Consider the following 19,951-nt stretch of genomic DNA (forward strand, 5'->3'; position numbering starts at 1 on the left):
ATGTGATTTTTAATACAAATTCTGACTCTGATTCTGACACACGCACACACACACACTCGCTACCTGGTAATCCATCATGACAGCCTTAGTTACATAACAATTTTATGCACGCGCGGACACTAAAATGAGTTCAACTCCTGGGTTTCTTCATCTCTAATGGGACCAACACACACACAGACACATTCACACACTCATTGACTCATGGTGTATGACGGATGTCTTCCAGAGACGATGTGTGACGTCAGTGTGACTGCAAACAGTCACATAGTGTAAACATTTACATTTTTTTATGAAAACCAGCCTGATTCTTTAAGAGCCAGAAGGGATGACAACGTTGCTTCTCTGAACGTTGTACGTGTTTATTCATCGGCTGAGGCGGTGACATTTTGCTGAGGACTGAAAACGGGTGCAGATGCATGAAATAGCAAAATGAGCATCTCCTCCTGTCCCGTTCTCAGCTGATTGTGACAAGTTGCCCAGTTACCTTGGTGACGCCTTCTTTTCTTGATTTTCTTTTATCGGACAACATTTCATTCAAAGGACTTTTTTTCCTGGACTATTATATTGTTATATTTTTTTTTCCAAGAAACGTACTCTAAAAATGTAACAGTGCGAGTGCGGATGGTTGTTGGTCTCTGTGTGCCCTGCGATTGGCTGGCAACCGGTTCAGGGTGTCCCCCCCCCCCCCTACTGCCCGATGACGGCTGGGATAGGCTCCGGCACGCCCGCGACCCCCGTGGGGACAAAGCGCTTCAGAAAATGGATGGATGGTTGTCTTCCAGCCAACAGCCGCGCCCCCGTCCCCCTTCCTCTGCCCATGATTGGCTGACTCCTCTCCTCTCCTCCTCCTCCTCTGCTCTCTTTCAATCCTGTCTGACTCTCCCAGACGAGCATCACTAAGCCCGGGAGGCGATCGACGGCCGCAGCCATCACCTCCAGCATCTGTGGTGCCAAAGATCGGTGTTTTCCCCACCGTGGAGCGCCACCCGTACAGCTCTGCAAGGTCTCCTGAAACGGCGTCACTTGGGAGCACCTGGGAGCAAGGAACAAAGCATCCTCTATGAGAGCTCTTCTTCCTCCCCCTCCTCTTCTTCATCGTCCTCCGTCTCCTCGTCCTCCTCGCGCCACTGCACGCCACCGAGCTTTCCCGGCTGGATTGGAGGGTCTGCCGCCGCGGGGGGCAGCCGACCACCGCCGTGCAAGACGCCGCGTGCCGTACTCCGCGTGAAGAATGCCCAGCAGCCGCGCTTGGCCAAGCCGGCCGACCCGGGCCCGGCGGCGGGCGGGGGGTCCACCGGGGTAGGCGGCCTCTACATGGAGCGCTCGCAGAGCCGCATCAGCCTGTCGGCGTCTTTCGAGGCGCTGGCCATCTACTTCCCCTGCATGAACTCCTTCGATGAGGACGACGGAGGTACGTACCGGCATGCACGTGACACTCTCTGTAGCGGCTGTCCGTTTTGCGCCTATTCCACTGATAACAGAAAAGACACTTTTTTTTTCTAATTCAGACATTTTCTCAAAATCCACCTTAGTCTTCTGTATAAAGGACTTAAATGCTGAAAAAGTCATGTTGAAGTCCTATTTTCCAAAAATGATCAAGGGTTGAAAATTTGAGGCTATACGGACAATCGAGATGAACACTTCAATTTCTAGGCAGTCCAGGACAAATGTCATCAGGCCAACAAGATTTCTCCAATTTGCAATTCTCCTGAATTTTGTGGGCACAACTCACGCATGGACGAGCAACAGTGGAAGCTCTCCAAAATCCACCAAAGTGGCAAAGGGCTTGATAGTGACCCGTGCGAGTCGCATGATTGACACATGTTGCGCAGCAGCAGCGGCTCTCAGAAATTAGTTTTGACGAGTCAACATACTGGACGTGGACTTACATGCATGCATTTATTTGATGTGCAGTACATATGTTTCGAAATATATACATATTTTCAGTATGTATATGTCAAACAATGCATTCGCACCGTATCCAAAACCCGAGTGACTAATATCGTAACCACTGACGACATAGTTCAGTATCGGTACATCTTGCTTACGAAAATAAATACCATTTACATTCTAAAAGGCATTTGTACGCTTTTGGTTCCCAAACTCTTACGGTGTTTCCAATAAGTGTGCAAATCTCACGGGAACAAATGTGGCTGCCTAAAAAAGAAAAAAAAAACATAGTGTCAAAAATGGCATGTTGAAAAAACATGCTTCATTCAACACAGCTGAAATTCACAACGTGTCTTACCAACGACGTCTCCTACTACCTTTGGCTCAAATTGGCAATGTTTCTGGCGTGCAATCCTACATTTGACGGCAGTCCACCGTCATCGGAGGTCATTGAATGCACGCGCTGTACCGTATTGGCCCAAATTTAAGACGACACCCTCGTTTTCAAGACTCAAGTTTGAAAAAAGACTTTTTGAGCACCAAATGTCATTTTTAGACAGAAAATAATTACAGTACATCTTCAACAAATGATTATGACAATATATTCGAGAGAAAAAAGCATGTTATTTTGCCTCATTCAAATCATGCAAAAACTGTCTATCACATTTTAATATCTGAGCATTTAAATATGTCAACAAGCAAAAAACATCGTCTTATATTCAGGCCAATACGGTACTTTTTCTCCTGGGGCGACGGGAAAGCATCTCGTGTGCATGTGGTTGCTTCTGTTCATGTTTTCCAACTTTAATGCTAGCTAGCATGCCACGCCATTCCGGTGGGGCTTTCTCATGAAGCTGTCCACGGGAGGTCAAATTGATTTTGTCATGGGGAACATGCATGAAGACTGCAGTTTGAAGTGCAGATGGCCATCTTGTTTCAAAAATGCTCTTTTGAGAGGACGCGCCTGGCTGGCGGAGGCCCTCACGTGCTTCATCATCCCTCCTCCTCCTCCTCCCAGTGGAGCAGACCTCCTTTCCCGGCACCCCATCTTTTACTCCTGACTGTTTTGGGTCACCCCCCCCCCTCCCCATCCCCTTCCTTGTTCCCGTGCACGTCATCTCCAAAAATCATCAGTGGGCATCCATTTGTCTCAAAGAAAGAATGAAAGAAAAAATGAAAGGAGATCATGGAGGGATGGATGATCTTTTTCTTTTATGCTGCTGTGTGTAATTTTACGAGTGAATGTGCACACGCACTCCATTTTGCACAAGTGTGTGCAGGTGCATAGCAAGTGTGTGTCTGAGCTCGTCTGCAGCTGATTAGAGCTCAGACTTTGAGTAGCTTTTAATAGGAGACACCAAGCGTCTTTGTGTGTGTGTGTGAGAGGGGGGGGGGGGGGTCAGACTCTGTCTGTCCCACTTTTTGTGAGTCTGAGTCAGTTTGAGTGAGTGTCTGAGCTGTAAGGAGGAGACACTTGTGTCCTAAAAACAAGGTCACGCATGGACACACACACACAGGGCACCTTGCTTGCTGCCATAATGCCAGTGTGTTATGTCGCAACAAGACGTGTTGTCGTGTTATCGTTGTTTTTTTTTGGGGGGGGGGGGGGGGGGGGGTTGTGTGTCTCGTGTGTGTACGTTTTGCTTTTTCATTTGCTTTGTGTCAACTTGGAAAAATGATTTATAACATTTTTTATTCAAGGTCAGCCAGTGAAACACGATTTTAAAACACTTATATCCTGTGTGCATGTGTGTGTGTGTGTGTGTGTGTGTAGTGGACCCAGACGGGCGTAAGTTGAAGGGCGCTATCCAGAGAAGCACAGAGACTGGCCTGGCGGTGGAGATGCCCAGTCGGCCGCCGCGGCAGGCTAGCCACGAGTCCATCGAGGAGAGCATGAACAGTTATGGCTCGGAGGGCAAGTGAGTTCGCCGTCCGCCACAAGGTCGCAAAAGTTCCTCCGCTGAACAAATGCCAGTTCTGCGCTGGCATTTATGGTCTTTTGATATCAACCGGCTTTTTGTGCAAGGAACAACACATTTTCTTACGGCTCTGAAACGTTTCTTTTTTTATTTAATACGCGTCCCACTCGCGGTTTGCTGTGTAAAGCCAGGTCTGACCTTTTTTTTCATTTTACTGGACTCCCTGGAAGAGCAAAGCATGCATGGTCTGGCTGGTGACAGAGAACGTGTGTGTCTGTCAGCGTTGTGTTGCATGTCTTGAATGGTGGCTGCCATTTGTCCATTTTGACGGACTTGTAAAAGATTCTACACAGGTGGCGTTCCCTTTCAGCTTAGACTCAAATAAACACTTTTGGCCACTGGAGGCACAGTACATCATCAGCGGTACCAGCAGCAGGATAATCAGCAGCATCATCCCAATCTACACAGCTTGTGTTCACTGGAGGCTTATGACATCACAAGTATAGCACAGGTCGTTGCCAACCGAGCTATGAAATCCTGCAGTTACATAAGAGGGGGTTTGGTGGGGGCTTTCAAATCTCACTGGGACGGAGGGTGGTGGTGGCGGTGGCGGTGGGGGCCAAACTCAGCAGAGGACGATTGCATTTCACGCACGGCACGCTCTGTTTGGCTTTCTATTTCTGACTAAGGCGTTTTGGCTCCAAATGTGCAGCAAAACATCAAAGGCCTGCGGGAGGCACCCGATGGAAGGCCGGCAGCTGATTATGTCGGGAGCCAATGGCAAAGATGCACACAATTGCCATGCTAAGCTAAGTGACGCGAAAGCAGGATCCATCGAGTGATACCTGCTAGCAAACTAAGTCGAGCCGAGCCGAGCCGCATCGGCCCAATTTGTCATGAAAATGTCTTGATTGGACATTTTGCCCTCAAAGAAACACAATCTTTTTTTTTCTTGGGAAAAAAAAATGTCATTTGTGTGGGTTTGTTGAATTTTATTGAACTGACTTCGCTCTTTTCCCTAGAAAATTCCAAAATAAACTTTGTTTGTGTTGTTCTTTTTGAAAAAAATCTTCAAATAAGTTGTTGCCATTCCTCCTGCTAATGATGAGAGTTGAAGATTGGGATCTGCTGCCTTTTTCTTGTCCGAGTGCACTTTGGTGATTGCACAATCCATTGCTACTGCTGCTACTGCTGCTACTGCACAGACAGAAAAATGAGACTTTTGGCTGCATTTTCATCAGTTGGCAATGCTTTCGCGCGTGCTATATGTCAAGCCAATGTTATCCCCAATCCGCTGCTTTTGCAATTCTGGGCGATGGCGGAGAGGAGAACCAACGCGTGCGCACGGCTCTCTGTTTGCTTGTGGCTCGCAGGCCCGACATTTATTTTGGAAGGAACTAGCGTGTGGCCGTCACCTATTGTGAGCAGACTTACAAACAGCAAGTGGTTGAATTCCATTTGAAGTGCCCATTTTTGGGCTTTGTCAACCATTTCAAGTGTCCTTAACTGCTCTTGAAAAATTTGTCCTGAAGCCAGTTTGACCTTGCTCCAAACGTCTTTCATGGGTCGATCCATTCAAAAGTCTCAATAAAAGAAACCCTAAGTCTGGCATTTTGGTTTGAAGCAGATGCATGGCAAAAGAATCCTTTTTGTGACCATTCAATTCAGACTAAGAAGTTTAGTGGCCTGCCTGCAGTTTGTTTGCTCTGCACAAAATCCATGAAGCCAGACAGATGACTTCAGATGTCACATAATGAAAAGTGGATCAAGTATGACCTTGGATGTGTGTGATGCTTTTTTTTTTAATTGTGCTGGATTGGGTGGCAAGTGTGCTGCTACTAAACCAGAGCACTTGACAAATGTAAAATATTAAAAGCTTCGTGTCAACGACTAATCTTGGCTGAGGGATTTTGTTGCACCGTAAATTATTCACAAATGACTGCTAGGATGCTTTGCGCTTAATTAAAAGGCCGGTCCACTTGCTGCTTCTTCCTTTTCCTCGACAAGAATCGTCTCATAAAACATTTGTCCACGTTGTGTTGCTAAATCTGCAGAAATATGCGACCGTGTGTCTTTTTTTTTGTCTTCAGCCTCAACTACAGCGGTATGTGCCTGGCCTCTGACGCCCAGTTCAGCGACTTCCTGGACGGGATGGGACCGGCCCAGTTTGTCGGCCGGCAGACGCTGGCCATGACGTCCATGGGTGAGATGGGTCGTTACGTCGAGCGTGTTACCAAATGGGAAGCACAAGCCAGAGACGCTCCACCACGCCACCCTTGTCCACCCTTAAACATGTTGGGTTTAAACTGGACAAACCCAGGAACTTGACCCAACTATGGGTTGTTTTGTAGAAAAAAATCGGTCAAAAAGTTGCCTTGTTTGTCAGCTGGCGGCAACAGGCCACGCGCTACTTCAGATCACGTATACTTTTTTTTTTTTTGAAATCATGAGTTTGTTTTTGTTTTGTTAAAATCATTAGAGTTTGGCGGCGTGGTTAACAACACACGTCTCTGTGCTGTGTCAGATGTACATCTTTATTTTCACAGGAACTTTCAAATTGCAAACTGATCGTGTTCTCGTCTGGCTCTTAAATGTTGCGACCGGGCGATTGTGATGAATGGCACGCAGGTGACGTGGAGATCGGCCTCATGGAGAGGAACGGAGGTCTGGAAGTGGAGGTGGTGCAGGCCAGAGGACTCACCATGAAAATGGGCTCCAAGGGACCTCCCGGTAATTCCCTGGACACAACACACACAGCAAGAGAAGCCGCAGGTTGCATTGTGTAACGAGACTATTCAATCTGTGCCGTTGCGTAATGTGGAACGCTAAGCAGTTGCATAAGAACAAAGCAGAAACAGAGCAAAAACACAAAAGAGCATGACACCTTAAAAAAAAACTGAAAACAAAGTCACTTTCACCTCCCTGTCTGTTTTCTTGCCGGATATTTGTGAAAACAACAAGCAACATTGCTGTTAGCATTATTAGCTGGCGAATGCTACCTCAACCTGTGTGAAAACAACAGCAAGGAACATTGCTCATAGCATTATTAGCAGACTAATACTATAATTTCAACAAAAAATCAAAGCCAATGTATTTTCCTGAGATGATTTGCGTGCCAAATTCAATAGGAGTGTGGTTTTGCTGTGTTGCCTGTAGCGGCCTACATCAAAGTCTACTTGTTGGAGAACGGCACCTGCGTGGCCAAGAAGAAGACCAAGTCGGCCAGGAAGTCTCTGGATCCTCTTTACAACCAAGTGCTGGTCTTCTCTGAGAGCCCCCAGGGGAAGGTGGTCCAGGTACGTCACACACCGACTTCATATGGTTAACGATGAAATTAATTTCGCTGTTGTGCTTTGGCAATTTGCCATCACCCATCTGTCCAAGTGCATCAAATTTAGTCTCCCAGAGAAGTTTGTCTTTAAAGAACCCCGGGAACCCTTCAAACCAAAATGGGCGACTGCCGGTGGCTGATCGGGAGGGCTTTGGTTCTCTTTTTTTTTTGCAGGTTTATTTGTGATAAAATTGTTTTCCAAAATTCAAACTGACTTCAAGAGCTCAATTTCCCTAAGCAAGGAAGAAGAATGTGAAGTGCTTTTGTTTGTTTGCCGTGCTCCTTGCAGCTGATCGTTTGGGGCAACTACGGGCGCATGGGGCGCAAGTGCTTCATGGGGGTGGCCCGCATCCTCTTGGAGGAGCTGGACTTGAGCAGCACGGTGATCGGCTGGTACAAGCTATTCCCTACCTCGTCCATGGTGGAGCCCACCAGCGCGCCCCTCATGCGCCACTGCTCGCAGTTGTCACTGGAGAGCGGTGTGGGTCCCTGCTGCGAGCGCCCTTGAGACATTCGGCACAGGAGCCAGACTTTGGACTCGCCGGCCGGGGCTTCCTGCCGCCTCCTCTTTGGACCAAGGCGACGCTGCAGGCTCAGCATCCCGCTCTCACATGGTCTCCTTCCGCAGCGTCGTCGGCATCCTCTTCTGTTAGTGCAAGGCTTTGCAAGCATTTTGGGAGCTTTTGGAGGAGCCTCCTCAACGTCCACACGCCAGGTAATGTGCACCCCAAAGTACAGTAGCCAAGTTGACCCTTTGCAAGAAACTCATGTTACAATGACATATCTACAAGCTAATCTTCCAAAGTGATAAAACCCGTTGAGAAATAAAACAATAAAAGCAATTGACACATTAACAATTTAGAATTGCATTAGAAAAAAAAATGCTATTGCCTGTCTGAAAGAAAAAGCTCATACTGTTTTTAGACGGAAAAAATGGTAAACAGTATAAAAACAAAGATGTACTTTGTCGAGGTAAAAACTTGCTATCTTACGAGCATGAAGTGCAACGTTCCGTTGCAAATTAACAACTTTACTTGCAATATTAAAAAGCTTAAAAGTTTTTCAAAGGGAAAAAGACCTAAGCATAAGCGAATTCAAAAAAATACTTGATTTTACAGGACATTACAAAAGTTAATACAATTGCAGTCAAATGAAAAGGGACTCATATTTTAAAAAGTAAATGAAAATATGAATACATTCACCAAATTAAATCCAAACAACCAAGTGTGCAAAAATATAAAACTAATTTACAAAGGTTGAAAATGTCATTAAACAAGGAAAAAAGTGAATGTAAAAAAGAAAGCAAAAAAAAAAAAGAATTACAAAATCAAAACAAAGTGTTAGCTAACATTAGCCGTGCTTGTGACATGTGCCCCAGAATATTCATTCCACTCTTATGTTTTGTTTCTTGGAGCACTTCGAAAGCTTGTCTTGTCGCGTAATCGTATACATTGTATACTTTATTTTGCCGAAGCGCTAATCGTCGTACACGTGCCATCTTTGACCAGCAAGTGTCTTTCTTCACTTCATTGGAAGGTAGCATCATCTTCATGGCGCTGCGAAAGGCTTGGACACATTGGTAATGGTAACTTAGCCATTAGCTTCACGTTAGCATGAGGAGAGGATTTAATTTATATTGATAAGTGTGAGCTAAAGGATTCAGCCGGTCGTAGTGTTAGCCGCTAGCATCTGCATGCAGTATAATGCGCAGTTAGCACGGCGAGGCTGTGCTGAGGGATCAAACACAATGTAGCATATTTCTTTGCGATTTTATTTTTTATTGAATAAAACATGTTTGAGATCCCTCCAAGGATTTAATTTTAGTTTTTTTTTTTTTCAAATTAAGTTTTGTCCTCAGGTTTGTCAGTAGCAGTACTGCAGGGAAATTATTGTTATTGTGTGAAGGCCTTCACACATTGTTATTCTACTTTATTGTGTGAAGGCGAAGGCCTTCACACATTGTTATTAGTGTGAAGGCGAAGGCCTTCACACTATTGTTTTTCTACTTTATTATTATTAGTGTGAAGGCAAAGGCCTTCACACTATTGTTTTTCTACTTTATTAGTGTGAAGGCGCAGGCCTTCACACTGTTATTCTACTTATTTTTTTTTTTTCTTATTAGTGTGAAGGCGAAATTTATTCAATTTATTTCTCATCATTTATCATCATTTATTTCCCATTTTAACACATCAGTTTACCCATTTATTTTATTCAACATCATTTATCATCATTAAATTCCCATTTTCCTTTTTCCCTTTTTTCATTTCGTAAAAAGTAGAATAACAATCGTGTGAAAAGTCTTCGCCTTCACACGCAATTTCTCCAGAAATTGCAATTCTAGTGATTATTACTACCGTTATTATTATTACATTTTTACGAAAAAAAACAACAACCATAGGCTACATTGTGAGAAGCAATAAAATACCAAAGCTGCCATAATCAAGGTAGTTTTCCGAAGCCCATACTAACATGCTAGCCTGCAACCGGAATCATCATCAGTCAGAATCACTGCTTTTTTTAACAATGCAAAAAATGTATTAAAAGAAATAAAAACCACAAGAGATTTAGATGTTATGATATAAACATTGAATATATTTAATAAATGTAAGGAATTTTTGTGTTGTTTTTTTTGTGCCAAAACATTTTATGAGAAAATCCCGTTTACAATTTAATATACTTTATATTTATTATTGCTCTGAAGTCACCCGATGTAAGCTGTTTAGCTGTCAGCAGCTAGCGTAGCAACAACAGAAAACGACAGTTTTTTTTATGTCATCTGAAGAAAAACATTTCACGACAATATAATGGTAATAGTCGGTTACCTTGGCCAAACATAAAGGAGCATGTCGACTTGTCGTTTTGATGATGTCGTCTTCTTTTATTCAATGTTTTTCCTAAAAGGGCAAAACCTTCAAAAGTTCATCTGAATGTCAAAGTCGAGGCCTTGGCGGAGGTCTGCTCTGCTGGGTCTGATTGTAGCGCTCACACATTATGCGGAGGCCTTACACGCACATTAAGCGGAGGCCTTACACGCACAGCGGACATGTTGCCTCTGAGGACTAACATCCATGAAAATTGGAGAAAAACAAAAAAAAAAAATCATCATAAGCATCAAAGTTATTGAAAATGTCAACTCAACTAATTATTCATAACAAAAGTCATTTTCTTTTGACTTGATTGTGATTGCTTGGATGCACATTTTTGTGACTTGGATTAAATAAATAAAGTACAATGAAAAAAAAAACATGGCAAGAAAACATGTTTATTCCAATTGTCGTTCAGAATGTGCAAAGCGCATTATTCTCCCAGCTTGGTAAAGAGCCAGGTCAGAAGTTCAATCAGCCATGAAACAAAAACGAGGAGGAATTTCCTAACTTAGTTCCACATCTCCGTGGACAAGGCGGGTCCTTCCAGGAGTCAGTCGGTCACGGTGATGAGCACGTGATCGTCTTGTCCTTGCCACAGCATCTCACCCTCAAAATCCAGCATCTTATGCTTGCGGCAGCGCAGCAGGATGCCCACCACCTTGTCGGAGATCTTCACGTAGCGCTCAAAGAGGCGACCGAAGGTGACGGCGGCGCGGCCTTGCCCGTCCCAGAAGCCCATGTCCCGAATGATCCAGACCATCTCCTCCATCTCTCTGTGGATGTGCTTGTGCGCACGCTGGCCCCGCTCGGCCGTCTTGGAGCCCTCCTTGGGGCGACCGTAGCCGCTGTCGCCCTTGCGCAGGCGCTGGCTCATGGAGTAATGCTGGTCAAAGTCCTCACTGAAGGGATTGAGTTTCTGGCTCTCGGTGTGCTCCTCAGACCAGCGCTGCCAGCAATTCTTAATGTCGCCCACGGTGGACACCTTGATCTGAGGGGAGACGACATGATCAGCGTCCGGCGAGGGTGGCAAAATAAATACCAAGACGGCTCGTATCCAAACAGCCAATGGCAGGGCACACAGAGACCGACGACCATTCGCACCTAGGGACAATTTGGAGGGCTCAATCTATCAAGCATGTTTTGGGGATGTGGGAGGAAACCAGCGTGTCCAGAGTAAACCCATGTGGAGAACATGCAAACTCCACACAGGGAAGGTCGGAGGTGGAATCGAACCCACACCCTCCTCACTGTGAGGCGGACGTGCTACCCAGAATGTAGTTTCTCTACTTCCATTTTGTAGGCGCGAACTTGCCGTTGTTCACACTGAGTGGCCTCCTTCTCATACTCAAAGTGCAACTTTGCTCGTGACTCTTAGTTGTTTCCATATGACAAGTGGCTCGGTTCGTCCAATTCAAAGTGCACGTTCTTTCAAGCAGCTGTCAGCTGTCACTCAAAGCCGTCTCGACATTCTTACCTCCCTCCCGCTGCACCAGAAAGTCACGCTTGAGAACATGTTGTCCTCCAGCTTGATTTACATTTTCTAGTTCTTTCTTTTTTTTCTTTTTTACAGCTTGGCCAGCAGGCAACTTGCCTTGCCTTTTTATAGGACATGACGACTCAGCTCGGAGTTAAGTTTCTCCAAGAGACGTCAGAGCAATGGTGGCGTTTTGTGCGGGAATGTTTACATAGAGTGACCAGATTTGGGTTTCTGAAAAAGAGGTCACCTTTTTTTTGGAGGTGGACGTGGTCATTTTTGTGGACAGGGTGGGGTCTTTTTTGGGGGGTGGGGTCATTTCGTAGCAAAGTGACTAGATTTGAGGAGAAGAGCGTGACATTTGTGAACAATACAGAAAAAACCTGGAATCGAGTGAAATGGAATTGTATTGACAATGTACAGTACATGTATTATGTTTGAGGTAGTCCAACAAAACCCCCAACGATTTTTGAAATTCTCTCTTAAGGCTCAAAAGTAGGACACGTCCGGGAAAAAGAGGACGTCTGCTCACCCTATGTTTACGCCCTTTGGCAATCCAAACAAGTCAGAAGATGACAATGCAGTTTGAAGTCACACTATGCGGTTGCGCTACAAAGTGATGTTGTCATTTTACGGCAGCACATTTTAAAGTTGTCGACTTGCGCCGTAACGCCACGACGTAACGCCACGACGTTACGACACGCTGTAATATCAGGCTGCACCGTGCTTTGCGTCATCATCGCACTACCTTGGGTTTGCACTTGATATCTGCGGTTTTGGCACTTTCTCCAGGCGCCACCTCATCCCCCAGGCCGCTGTCCTCCGTGTCCAGGCTGCTGCTCCTGGAGCTTAATTTCCTGTCCTGCAGCATCAACTTCTTGTCATGGATAATGCCTCCGCCCCCTCCATGCAAGGCCCTCATGTGGCGCCGCCGCGTTGGCGACTCATTACCCAGGAAGGACTTGCTTTCTTCAGGACCCGACTCCATCTTCTCGCGAATGATGTTGACCACATCCCCGCCGCACTCGCTGAGTTTGGGTTGAACACTTTTAGAGATAGAAGCGCTACGGATGGGAGTGGCGTCATCGCCCGAGGCTGTTTCCCTGGGTTTCGAAACGTTCACCTTTTGGCTACGCTGGGTTGTGTCCTTCTGGTCCACAGAGCAGGGCATCCACCCAGCGGGAGCGGCGTCCTGTTTGTCGGCATGCTGGTTGGCCCAACCCTGCCAACTCTTGGCCAGACTGGACACCACGGCAGCGCATCGAATTTTCCTCACGGTGCGTTTTAAAGCGGTGGCCTCTGGTCGGGGGGCACTCATTGTTCTAGGAGCCCACTTGGTCTTGATTGAAGGGATGCGGCTGAGGATGTCCAAAATATGCCGCTTATGATTCTTTCAGTTCAGCTTCCAGGTCTTCCCGGGAACGGCGGCGAGCCCTCCGGATCTTCGCTCGCTCACTCGGTCAGTGGGTGAGACGCCCGCCTGGGGGCCCTTTAAATAGAACCATCAGCGGAAAGGGTGGGTGGGGGACATGTGAGATGTGAAATCCAGTGGGTGTACATTAGCACGCACACACACACACACACACACACACACACACACACACACACACACACAAAGCCCAAATCTACAGAACAAACATAAGCGCGCACAAGTGCACACAATTCGTGTATTTGGATGTGAGGTCACCGAGGATCTAAAAATAACTCCAACCTGTTGACTGGATCCCACTGAGACAAATTCCTTCGACGACCTCTGCGTGTGCGTGCGTTTGGTTTATTGGTCACACACACTGTGATGTCTGCATGTCTATAATGTTACGAGCGGAACTATTAGTGCACTGTACTCCATGCTGACTATATTTGTGTTATATTTGGCAATATGACATTATGGATTATATACAGTGAGTCTGAGCTCATGAAGAAATAATGACATGATCTCCCATCATGGTTATTATAGTTTGTAAAAATTAATGAAATAACCAGATCTAAATGGAAAAAATGTATTTCTGTTTTCCAACTTTTCTGAAAGTGAACTTTGTTTTCATCTTTCATTTTAAATGTATTTTGTGTGTTGTTACACATCTACTTTTTACTCTATTTTTAGTAACATGGTTTTTAAATCTTGCACTCAACAGATGCGCCACGTTGAAAAAAATACTCAAAATAATTTCAAGAATTTTCCAGAGTGGCTCTAAAAACTAAAGTGACTGAATTAAACAAAACAGAAGTGAAAAGGAAACAAGCACTAATAAAAAATCCAAAACTATTTGAACCCTGCAACTCCAGATTTGACGGCGCAACATTACAAAATTGAAGATCTTATTTCACCAAATGTCAACGCTAATATCTAACATGTATTACAGTCATTTACAATACAAATTTAATTTCATATCATTTTTAATGGAAAATGATTCTTCTAACAGTCAGACTTTTGTTGTTTGAGCTTCAAACGTTTCCTCCTCATTGGTGCACTGATTGAGCTGTCCAACTGGGCCCAAGCCAGTTTGTCTTTCCATCATGTGCCTTTGCGAGTTCCCTGTCTGATGCCAGAATGTTTGCCCATCCCCCGGCGTGTACCCCAAAATAGACACCAACAAGAAGTGCGTAGCTGTGTGCGCATTTCGTTCTCGCTTAAAATTTAAGGGACAAAAAAAGAATACCTTTCTCTGTTTCTGTCTTTTGTGTAGCATACACATTTTTATGCAAAGTGGCTGTTTCTTTTTCAGGCTTTAACCATTCTTGTGATTTTCCATCACCGTGTACTTCTTTTTCAGGCATTTGTGTGCTTTGTTTTACATGCCGATGTGTCTAATGCTACTGCTGTCATACTTTCATTTTCAGCCTTTGCTGCTTTTTTTTTTTCTAATATTTTCTTTTTGTGGCTCGTTGCCATTTTCATGACTCTCACTGTCTCTTTTCCAGGCTTTTGAGTAAGCCTTTTAGCAGTTCTCTCACTTCTCTCATTCTGTACTTTTAAGGACCACGCACTGTTCGTACAATCTAGTTGACAAAAATTGCAAGATTCAAAATGTATTTTGGGTCCATTTCTCAAGTATGCATGCACCTCAGTGACTCACAGTTCAGTGTACAAAAGTGATGAAAAGAGTTTTTTTTTTAAATATATTTCCATCCATCCATCCATCCATCCATCTTCTTCTGCTTATCCGGGGTCGGGTCGCGGGGGCAGCAGCTTTAGGAGGGACTGCCAGGTCGGAGCGGCATCTTCCCCCACCATCGTAGCCAACCCACCACCAGGTGGTGATCAGTTGACCGCTTCGCCCCTCTCTTCACCCGAGTGTCCAAAACATGCGGCCGCAAATCCGATGACACGACTACAGCTCACTATGCACCCGACCCCTTTGGCCCCTCCTATAGGTGGTGAGCCCATGGGAAGGGGGACCCACGTTTTCTTTTCGGGCTATGCCCGACCGGATCCCTTGGGCGAAGGCCCGGCCACCAGGCGCTCGCCTTCGAGCCCCACCTCCAGGCCTGGCTCCAGAGAGGGGCCTCGGTGACCCGCGTCCGGCCGAGGGAAAACTACGTCCATATTATATAAATATCCACAAATGTCCATAAATATATTTCAAGAAGTTTTATTTCAAATCAAATTGAACAAACATCAAGCGTGGACTCCTGCTTGCGGTGCTGTGGCGTTACCTTGTGGCCAAGGTCAGTCATGACAGCTCCTGCAAAAAGTTAACGCAGCCGTTAGCAACATCAGCATACATGTTCACGTTGTCATTTTGCCTTCTATTAGTTGGTTATTTTCTTGCTTATTTGATTTATTGACAAGTCAGTTAACTTTTATGCGTGTGACTGTTTGAGGGATTGTGGTGTGGCAGGGTTCTCTTCCAACACAAAGCCAGGGTTGGGGGGCTGAGTGTGGAATGGGTAACACCACTGCTCGTCTGCTCTGCCTCCTGACCTACCACAACCAGAACCAGTACGGCAGACTGGACTGGACTGGAATGGAGCGGAGGCTCTCACAACAACAACAAAGTCTTCGAGAAGAAATTTAAAGAAAGAAATTTAAACCCTCTTTCAAGCACCCAACCCCCCCCAAAAAAGTTATTGAACCGGAAAAACCATCAGTACCTCACCACGTGCTTTCTTCATTTGGACAAAAGTGTTTCAAGATACTTTTAAAGAAAAAACTTCAAACAATCGACCAATACTAATTCGATAACTTTTGCGCCAATTGTGTATTATAATAATGTATTTGAGGACCGGGATATACCGCACATTACACGTGGACTACTATACACGTGGATTACATTCACAGAAAAATCGTGTTCATCCTTTCATGCGGACCCTCTTTCGAATCAAGTCGAGTGACACTAGAAATGTGAGGTTGGGAAGATACTTACTCGGACGGTCGTCGCAGACAGCCTCAATTCGACGACAAAAAGGGGGACAATAAAAATGGGCTGCTAGACGAGCGGAAGTGATTTGAGCGAGTTGAACATCGCGTAAACGTCACAGTGACGTCACCACGACTCAAAAATCATGGCGGACGAAGTGGAGCAGGTCTGTGCTTTCATTGCTTGATGAGTTGTTTTGAACTCACCATACGCTTCTACGAAGCCTCGCTACAATCAGTGCTTTTGAACCTCGCTGTTATTGCTCCATTTGAGCGTCTTTGTGGTCTTTGCGTGTCCATTTTTGTGGCCGTTTATCCTGGCGATGGACCATTGAACATGCTAGCTTAGCGGCGTCGGCCTCGCGTTGGCGTGTCCAATTGGGGTAGCAAGAATGACATTGGGGATGTAGTTCTTTGAAAGAAACGCACCCCAAATGTCTAAAAATGCTTTCACATTTTTTTCCAGCAACGGCGTGATAGTAATGAAATTTGCATGGCGTTTAGTAAGTTAGCTGTTCAACCCAAGGGGTCAACTCAAACAAGCACACAAGTGTGTGTTCACGTATTAAAGGAATAATAATCATAGAAAATGACCCAAGTTGACAACCGATTAATCGTGTCATAACAGTAGTTTTATATAATTTTTCAAAATGTCAGAATTTGAAACAAACACCAATACAAAACTACTCTAAAAATATATAAATGCTATCAACAAAGAAACCACATTTGTATTGTAAATCACATTCCCTTTGTCCGTGCTCTTTAGCAACCGAGCACCAACACCGTAGAAGAGCCCCTCGATCTGATCAGACTCAGTCTGGACGAGAGGATCTATGTCAAAATGAGGAATGACCGAGAGCTGCGAGGACGGCTGCATGTAAACTACCCACACACACACACACACATGCACGCATCCTCGCTTGCAAGGCGCATGTAAACTACCCACACACACACACATGCACGCATCCTCGCTTGCAAGGCGCATGCATCCACACACACACACTCACATCTAAAAGCTTCTTTGTGGATTGTGTTATTTTGCTGCACATCAGGCATACGATCAGCACCTGAACATGATTCTGGGCGATGTGGAGGAGACGGTGACCACGGTGGAAATTGATGAAGAGACGTACGAAGAACTATACAAGGTCTATATCTCATTCATACTTTATTATTACTTGCTAATAAGATCTATTCATAGATCATTTAATGATGGAGGTACATTCGATTGGTTGAAAAGTGGGTTTGGAAATAGCTAGCTATCTTATCTGCTCGGTGGATATGCCTGTAGTTATTTCTAAGCCGGTAGAAAGGAAGCTCGGGAGCTTTGTAGGTCAGTGGGTAGCAAAGTAAGAAGCAAGACTAGCTGGGTAGGTAGGTAAGTAGTAAATGCGTCAAGGTATGTAGTGGGTGGCTCGTTGCCATCCTTGTGATCTAGGTGTTTTCTAGTTGCCATAATGGTGTTCAAAGTGTGTCGGCGTTCAATGTCTCATCTGTCTTTTGTTTTTTGACAGTCGACCAAGAGGAACATTCCCATGCTGTTTGTCAGAGGTGACGGCGTTGTCCTCGTGGCGCCACCCCTACGGGTGGGCTGAGCCCAGGTTCCTTTGAAAAAAACAACCTGAGCTATTTTTCTGTTTTCTTTTTTTTTTTTTTTATATACATAGCTTTTTGAGACAGCAATTTGAGCATTTTGGATTATGTCTGCATTTTTTTTAGGCGATGTTGATTCCTCATAAGTAAATAACCACCACTTTGAGTTATGAGGCTGTGATCGAATAAATATGCCTTGGTGACAAAAATGTTTCGCTTTTGCGTGATCAATATGAAAACAGTTGTAGAAATATCAACTATGGTGAGTGCTTGTCCAAACGGTACCTCTATTGTAGTGTTGGGCTTTGACCACTAGGTGGTGACACATTTCCTCTTAAGTATGCATAAAGCCACAGTGAACAGTCCATAGTGAGAAGGTCTTAAGTTGATTCCTCCAAGAAGGTTGCTACCTAGACAGAAAGGTGTGAAATTGTAGCTATCTCCATTAGCTGGCTCAGGAGGGAGCAAGAGGGCAAGGTGCAATGGAAAGTTGGGAGCAGGTTAGCTTGGTAGGCTGCCACAGGTGCTGGGTTCTTATTGTGGGGCCACATTACAAGTCTCTTCAGTATCTTAGAATAGGCGTCGGTATGGACGCTGCCAAGAAGAAAGCAAAGCAAAGGCAACAACAATGTGTCCTTGAACGAGACCTCATAAACACTTGCGTCATCCACGCGCGCCCGCACGTACGCCTGAGCTGCCCGTTCGTCCGTCTGTCTGTCCACCACGTCCGCATTCACCCCTTCACATTGTCCCACAGTTGTCACTCCACACACCAACTAGATTTCTTTCAAGGAACAACTTTACCGCTTGAGTGACTTCAATGACCAAATGACTAAATTGGACTGTAGGCAAGGACCTAGATACAGTCAGGTCCATAAATATTGGGACATGGATACAACTCCTGTTCTTGGCTCTCAACACAATGAGTTTGGAATTAAATGAAGATGTGCTTTAACTGCACAATTCCAATTTGAGGGAGTTTACAGCTGAATTGGATGAACTCTGGGAATGACAATAGTTTGCATACGTGACACTTTTCAAGCGCTTTGGACACACCGTATGGTGTCCAAGCGCACTCAATTTATCATTAGGATCATATTGGATTGTTCATTCTTTGGACTATGGAATGGTTTTTGGCACAAATACAGTTAGTAAGCCATTCTAGTTGATTAAGGACTCACTGTCCAACTGGTGTACGTGGATTTGGGGTGTGAGTCCAGCTGTAGCTCTGAAGCGTTTGGCAGAATATGAGCAGATCCTCAAAATGACCCAAAACGCTTCTGCAGCCAAGTGTGCAGTCAAAGCACATCTCGTTTGCAGCAAAAGATGAGAAATGTGTCCTTGTGCAGCTTGTTATGAACCTGAGAGACTTTTACATGGGAGCAGCCACACCGGCTCCCTAATTGTTAGCTTGTCTTTAGCGGCTAGTTTGTGCTTTGAAGTGCTCTGCAGACCAAACAAAAGCAGTTGGCCTCTTCTTCCCTCCCCCTTCTTTGGCTGCTAAGCTTTAAGCCCCCAGCAATAGCGCTAATGCTAATGCTTTGTCCTCACTCACAGTAATGAGGCTAAATTCCTCTCTTGGCATCATGCCGTCGTCTCGTTGTTGACCTTTTGTCGTTATTATTGCAATCGTGTCACAATGTTCGTTTTTTACTTGGCTAGTGTCAAAGTTGAGAACTAAAAGTGTGCTGCTGTTTTGGTTAGCCATTGTTTTTGTGTTCTGATGCGCTGTGATGTATTAACCATCATTGTAACATCAAGCATTAAAATCTAACTCACTTAACATGAATTTTGTGCCTGGAAGGGAGATTGGGAAGTGCATCCTCCAAGGCCTACCAGGAGGTGGGAAGGTTGCTTGATCACAACTCCTCTTTTGGATATTGTGGCCGTGCCTCTACTGAGTTGGAACCATTTTCGACTTGAGGGGTGCCCACGCGAAGCCAAACGCCCGCCCGCCCGCCCACCTTGCACATCAGGCCCCACTAAGGGCTTTGAGTGGGCTATAGCAAGAAACAGTAGCTCGTGGGTAGCTATGCTAAAATGATCAAATGCAGGATTTACCATAACAAACAGCAAGAAGTGACACGAAGAGCAAATACATGTTAAATATTGACCAGAGGTAATAAAGACACAACTTTAAAGTCTAAAATGCATATAAAACAATTCTAAGGTGATAATAATTCAAGTGCTGGCGTAAAAATTCCAATGTTCTTCAAATCAAAGACACTATAAATGTGGATGCAAATAAAACAATTCAAAGGTGATAAGCAAGTTAGAATGGCATCGTCAAACTGCTGACCTGAAAATAAATCACGTGACGACACGTTACACTAGACAGAAGCACAACAGTAAGATTATCTTAGCATGATGCCATTAGCTTAGCATGTGGACAACATGACCACTGTCCAAAAGACTGCTAGCATCCACGCCAACATGCCCCTTTTGTTTCATAGCCGTTAAGAGACAATGGGATTCCCACGCAGTGCACACCACTTCTTTCTTCTTGAAAGCACTCAA

At 45.0% G+C, this 19,951-nt stretch overlaps 3 protein-coding genes across 3 annotated transcripts; 2 read left to right on the forward strand and 1 right to left on the reverse strand.

Moving 5' to 3' along the window:
- The first annotated feature begins 1,299 nt into the window (after window positions 1–1,299).
- On the forward strand, window positions 1,300–7,648 carry rims4 (regulating synaptic membrane exocytosis 4). The gene is made up of 6 exons (XM_085924415.1): window positions 1,300–1,411; window positions 3,665–3,809; window positions 5,900–6,012; window positions 6,438–6,539; window positions 6,966–7,105; window positions 7,430–7,648. The coding sequence occupies exons 1-6, from the start codon at window positions 1,315–1,317 to the stop codon at window positions 7,646–7,648; spliced, it is 816 nt and encodes a 271-aa protein (XP_085780541.1). The 5' UTR covers window positions 1,300–1,314.
- Window positions 7,649–9,700: 2,052 nt separating this feature from the next.
- abraa (actin binding Rho activating protein a) lies at window positions 9,701–12,825 on the reverse strand. Its single transcript, XM_085924572.1, has 2 exons — window positions 12,230–12,825; window positions 9,701–10,995 (listed from the first exon to the last, which is right to left on the reverse strand). Exons 1-2 carry the CDS (start codon window positions 12,797–12,799, stop codon window positions 10,558–10,560), a joined length of 1,008 nt encoding a protein of 335 aa, XP_085780698.1. The 5' UTR covers window positions 12,800–12,825; the 3' UTR covers window positions 9,701–10,557.
- Window positions 12,826–15,853: 3,028 nt separating this feature from the next.
- lsm3 (LSM3 homolog, U6 small nuclear RNA and mRNA degradation associated) lies at window positions 15,854–17,643 on the forward strand. The gene is made up of 4 exons (XM_085925141.1): window positions 15,854–16,008; window positions 16,608–16,718; window positions 16,894–16,989; window positions 17,356–17,643. Exons 1-4 carry the CDS (start codon window positions 15,988–15,990, stop codon window positions 17,434–17,436), a joined length of 309 nt encoding a protein of 102 aa, XP_085781267.1. The 5' UTR covers window positions 15,854–15,987; the 3' UTR covers window positions 17,437–17,643.
- The last annotated feature ends 2,308 nt before the right edge of the window (window positions 17,644–19,951 follow it).

The sequence above is a fragment of the Syngnathus leptorhynchus genome, chromosome 11 (genome assembly GCF_054491065.1).
Source record: "Syngnathus leptorhynchus isolate UIUO chromosome 11, UIUO_Slep, whole genome shotgun sequence".
NCBI lineage: Eukaryota > Metazoa > Chordata > Actinopteri > Syngnathiformes > Syngnathidae > Syngnathus > Syngnathus leptorhynchus.

Bases quoted from the DNA above. Each gene is read 5' to 3' on its own strand.
- rims4 (XM_085924415.1), top strand. From the start codon at position 1,315: ATGGAGCGCTCGCAGAGCCGCATCAGCCTGTCGGCGTCTTTCGAGGCG. The intron at 3,810-5,899 runs GTGAGTTCGCCG...TTTTGTCTTCAG, and splicing joins AGTTATGGCTCGGAGGGCAA to CCTCAACTACAGCGGTATGT. The intron at 6,013-6,437 runs GTGAGATGGGTC...AATGGCACGCAG, and splicing joins GCTGGCCATGACGTCCATGG to GTGACGTGGAGATCGGCCTC.
- abraa (XM_085924572.1), bottom strand. From the start codon at position 12,799: ATGAGTGCCCCCCGACCAGAGGCCACCGCTTTAAAACGCACCGTGAGG. The intron at 10,996-12,229 runs GTAGTGCGATGA...GTCTCCCCTCAG, and splicing joins ATATCAAGTGCAAACCCAAG to ATCAAGGTGTCCACCGTGGG.
- lsm3 (XM_085925141.1), top strand. From the start codon at position 15,988: ATGGCGGACGAAGTGGAGCAG. The intron at 16,719-16,893 runs GTAAACTACCCA...GCTGCACATCAG, and splicing joins AGCTGCGAGGACGGCTGCAT to GCATACGATCAGCACCTGAA. The intron at 16,990-17,355 runs GTCTATATCTCA...GTTTTTTGACAG, and splicing joins CGTACGAAGAACTATACAAG to TCGACCAAGAGGAACATTCC.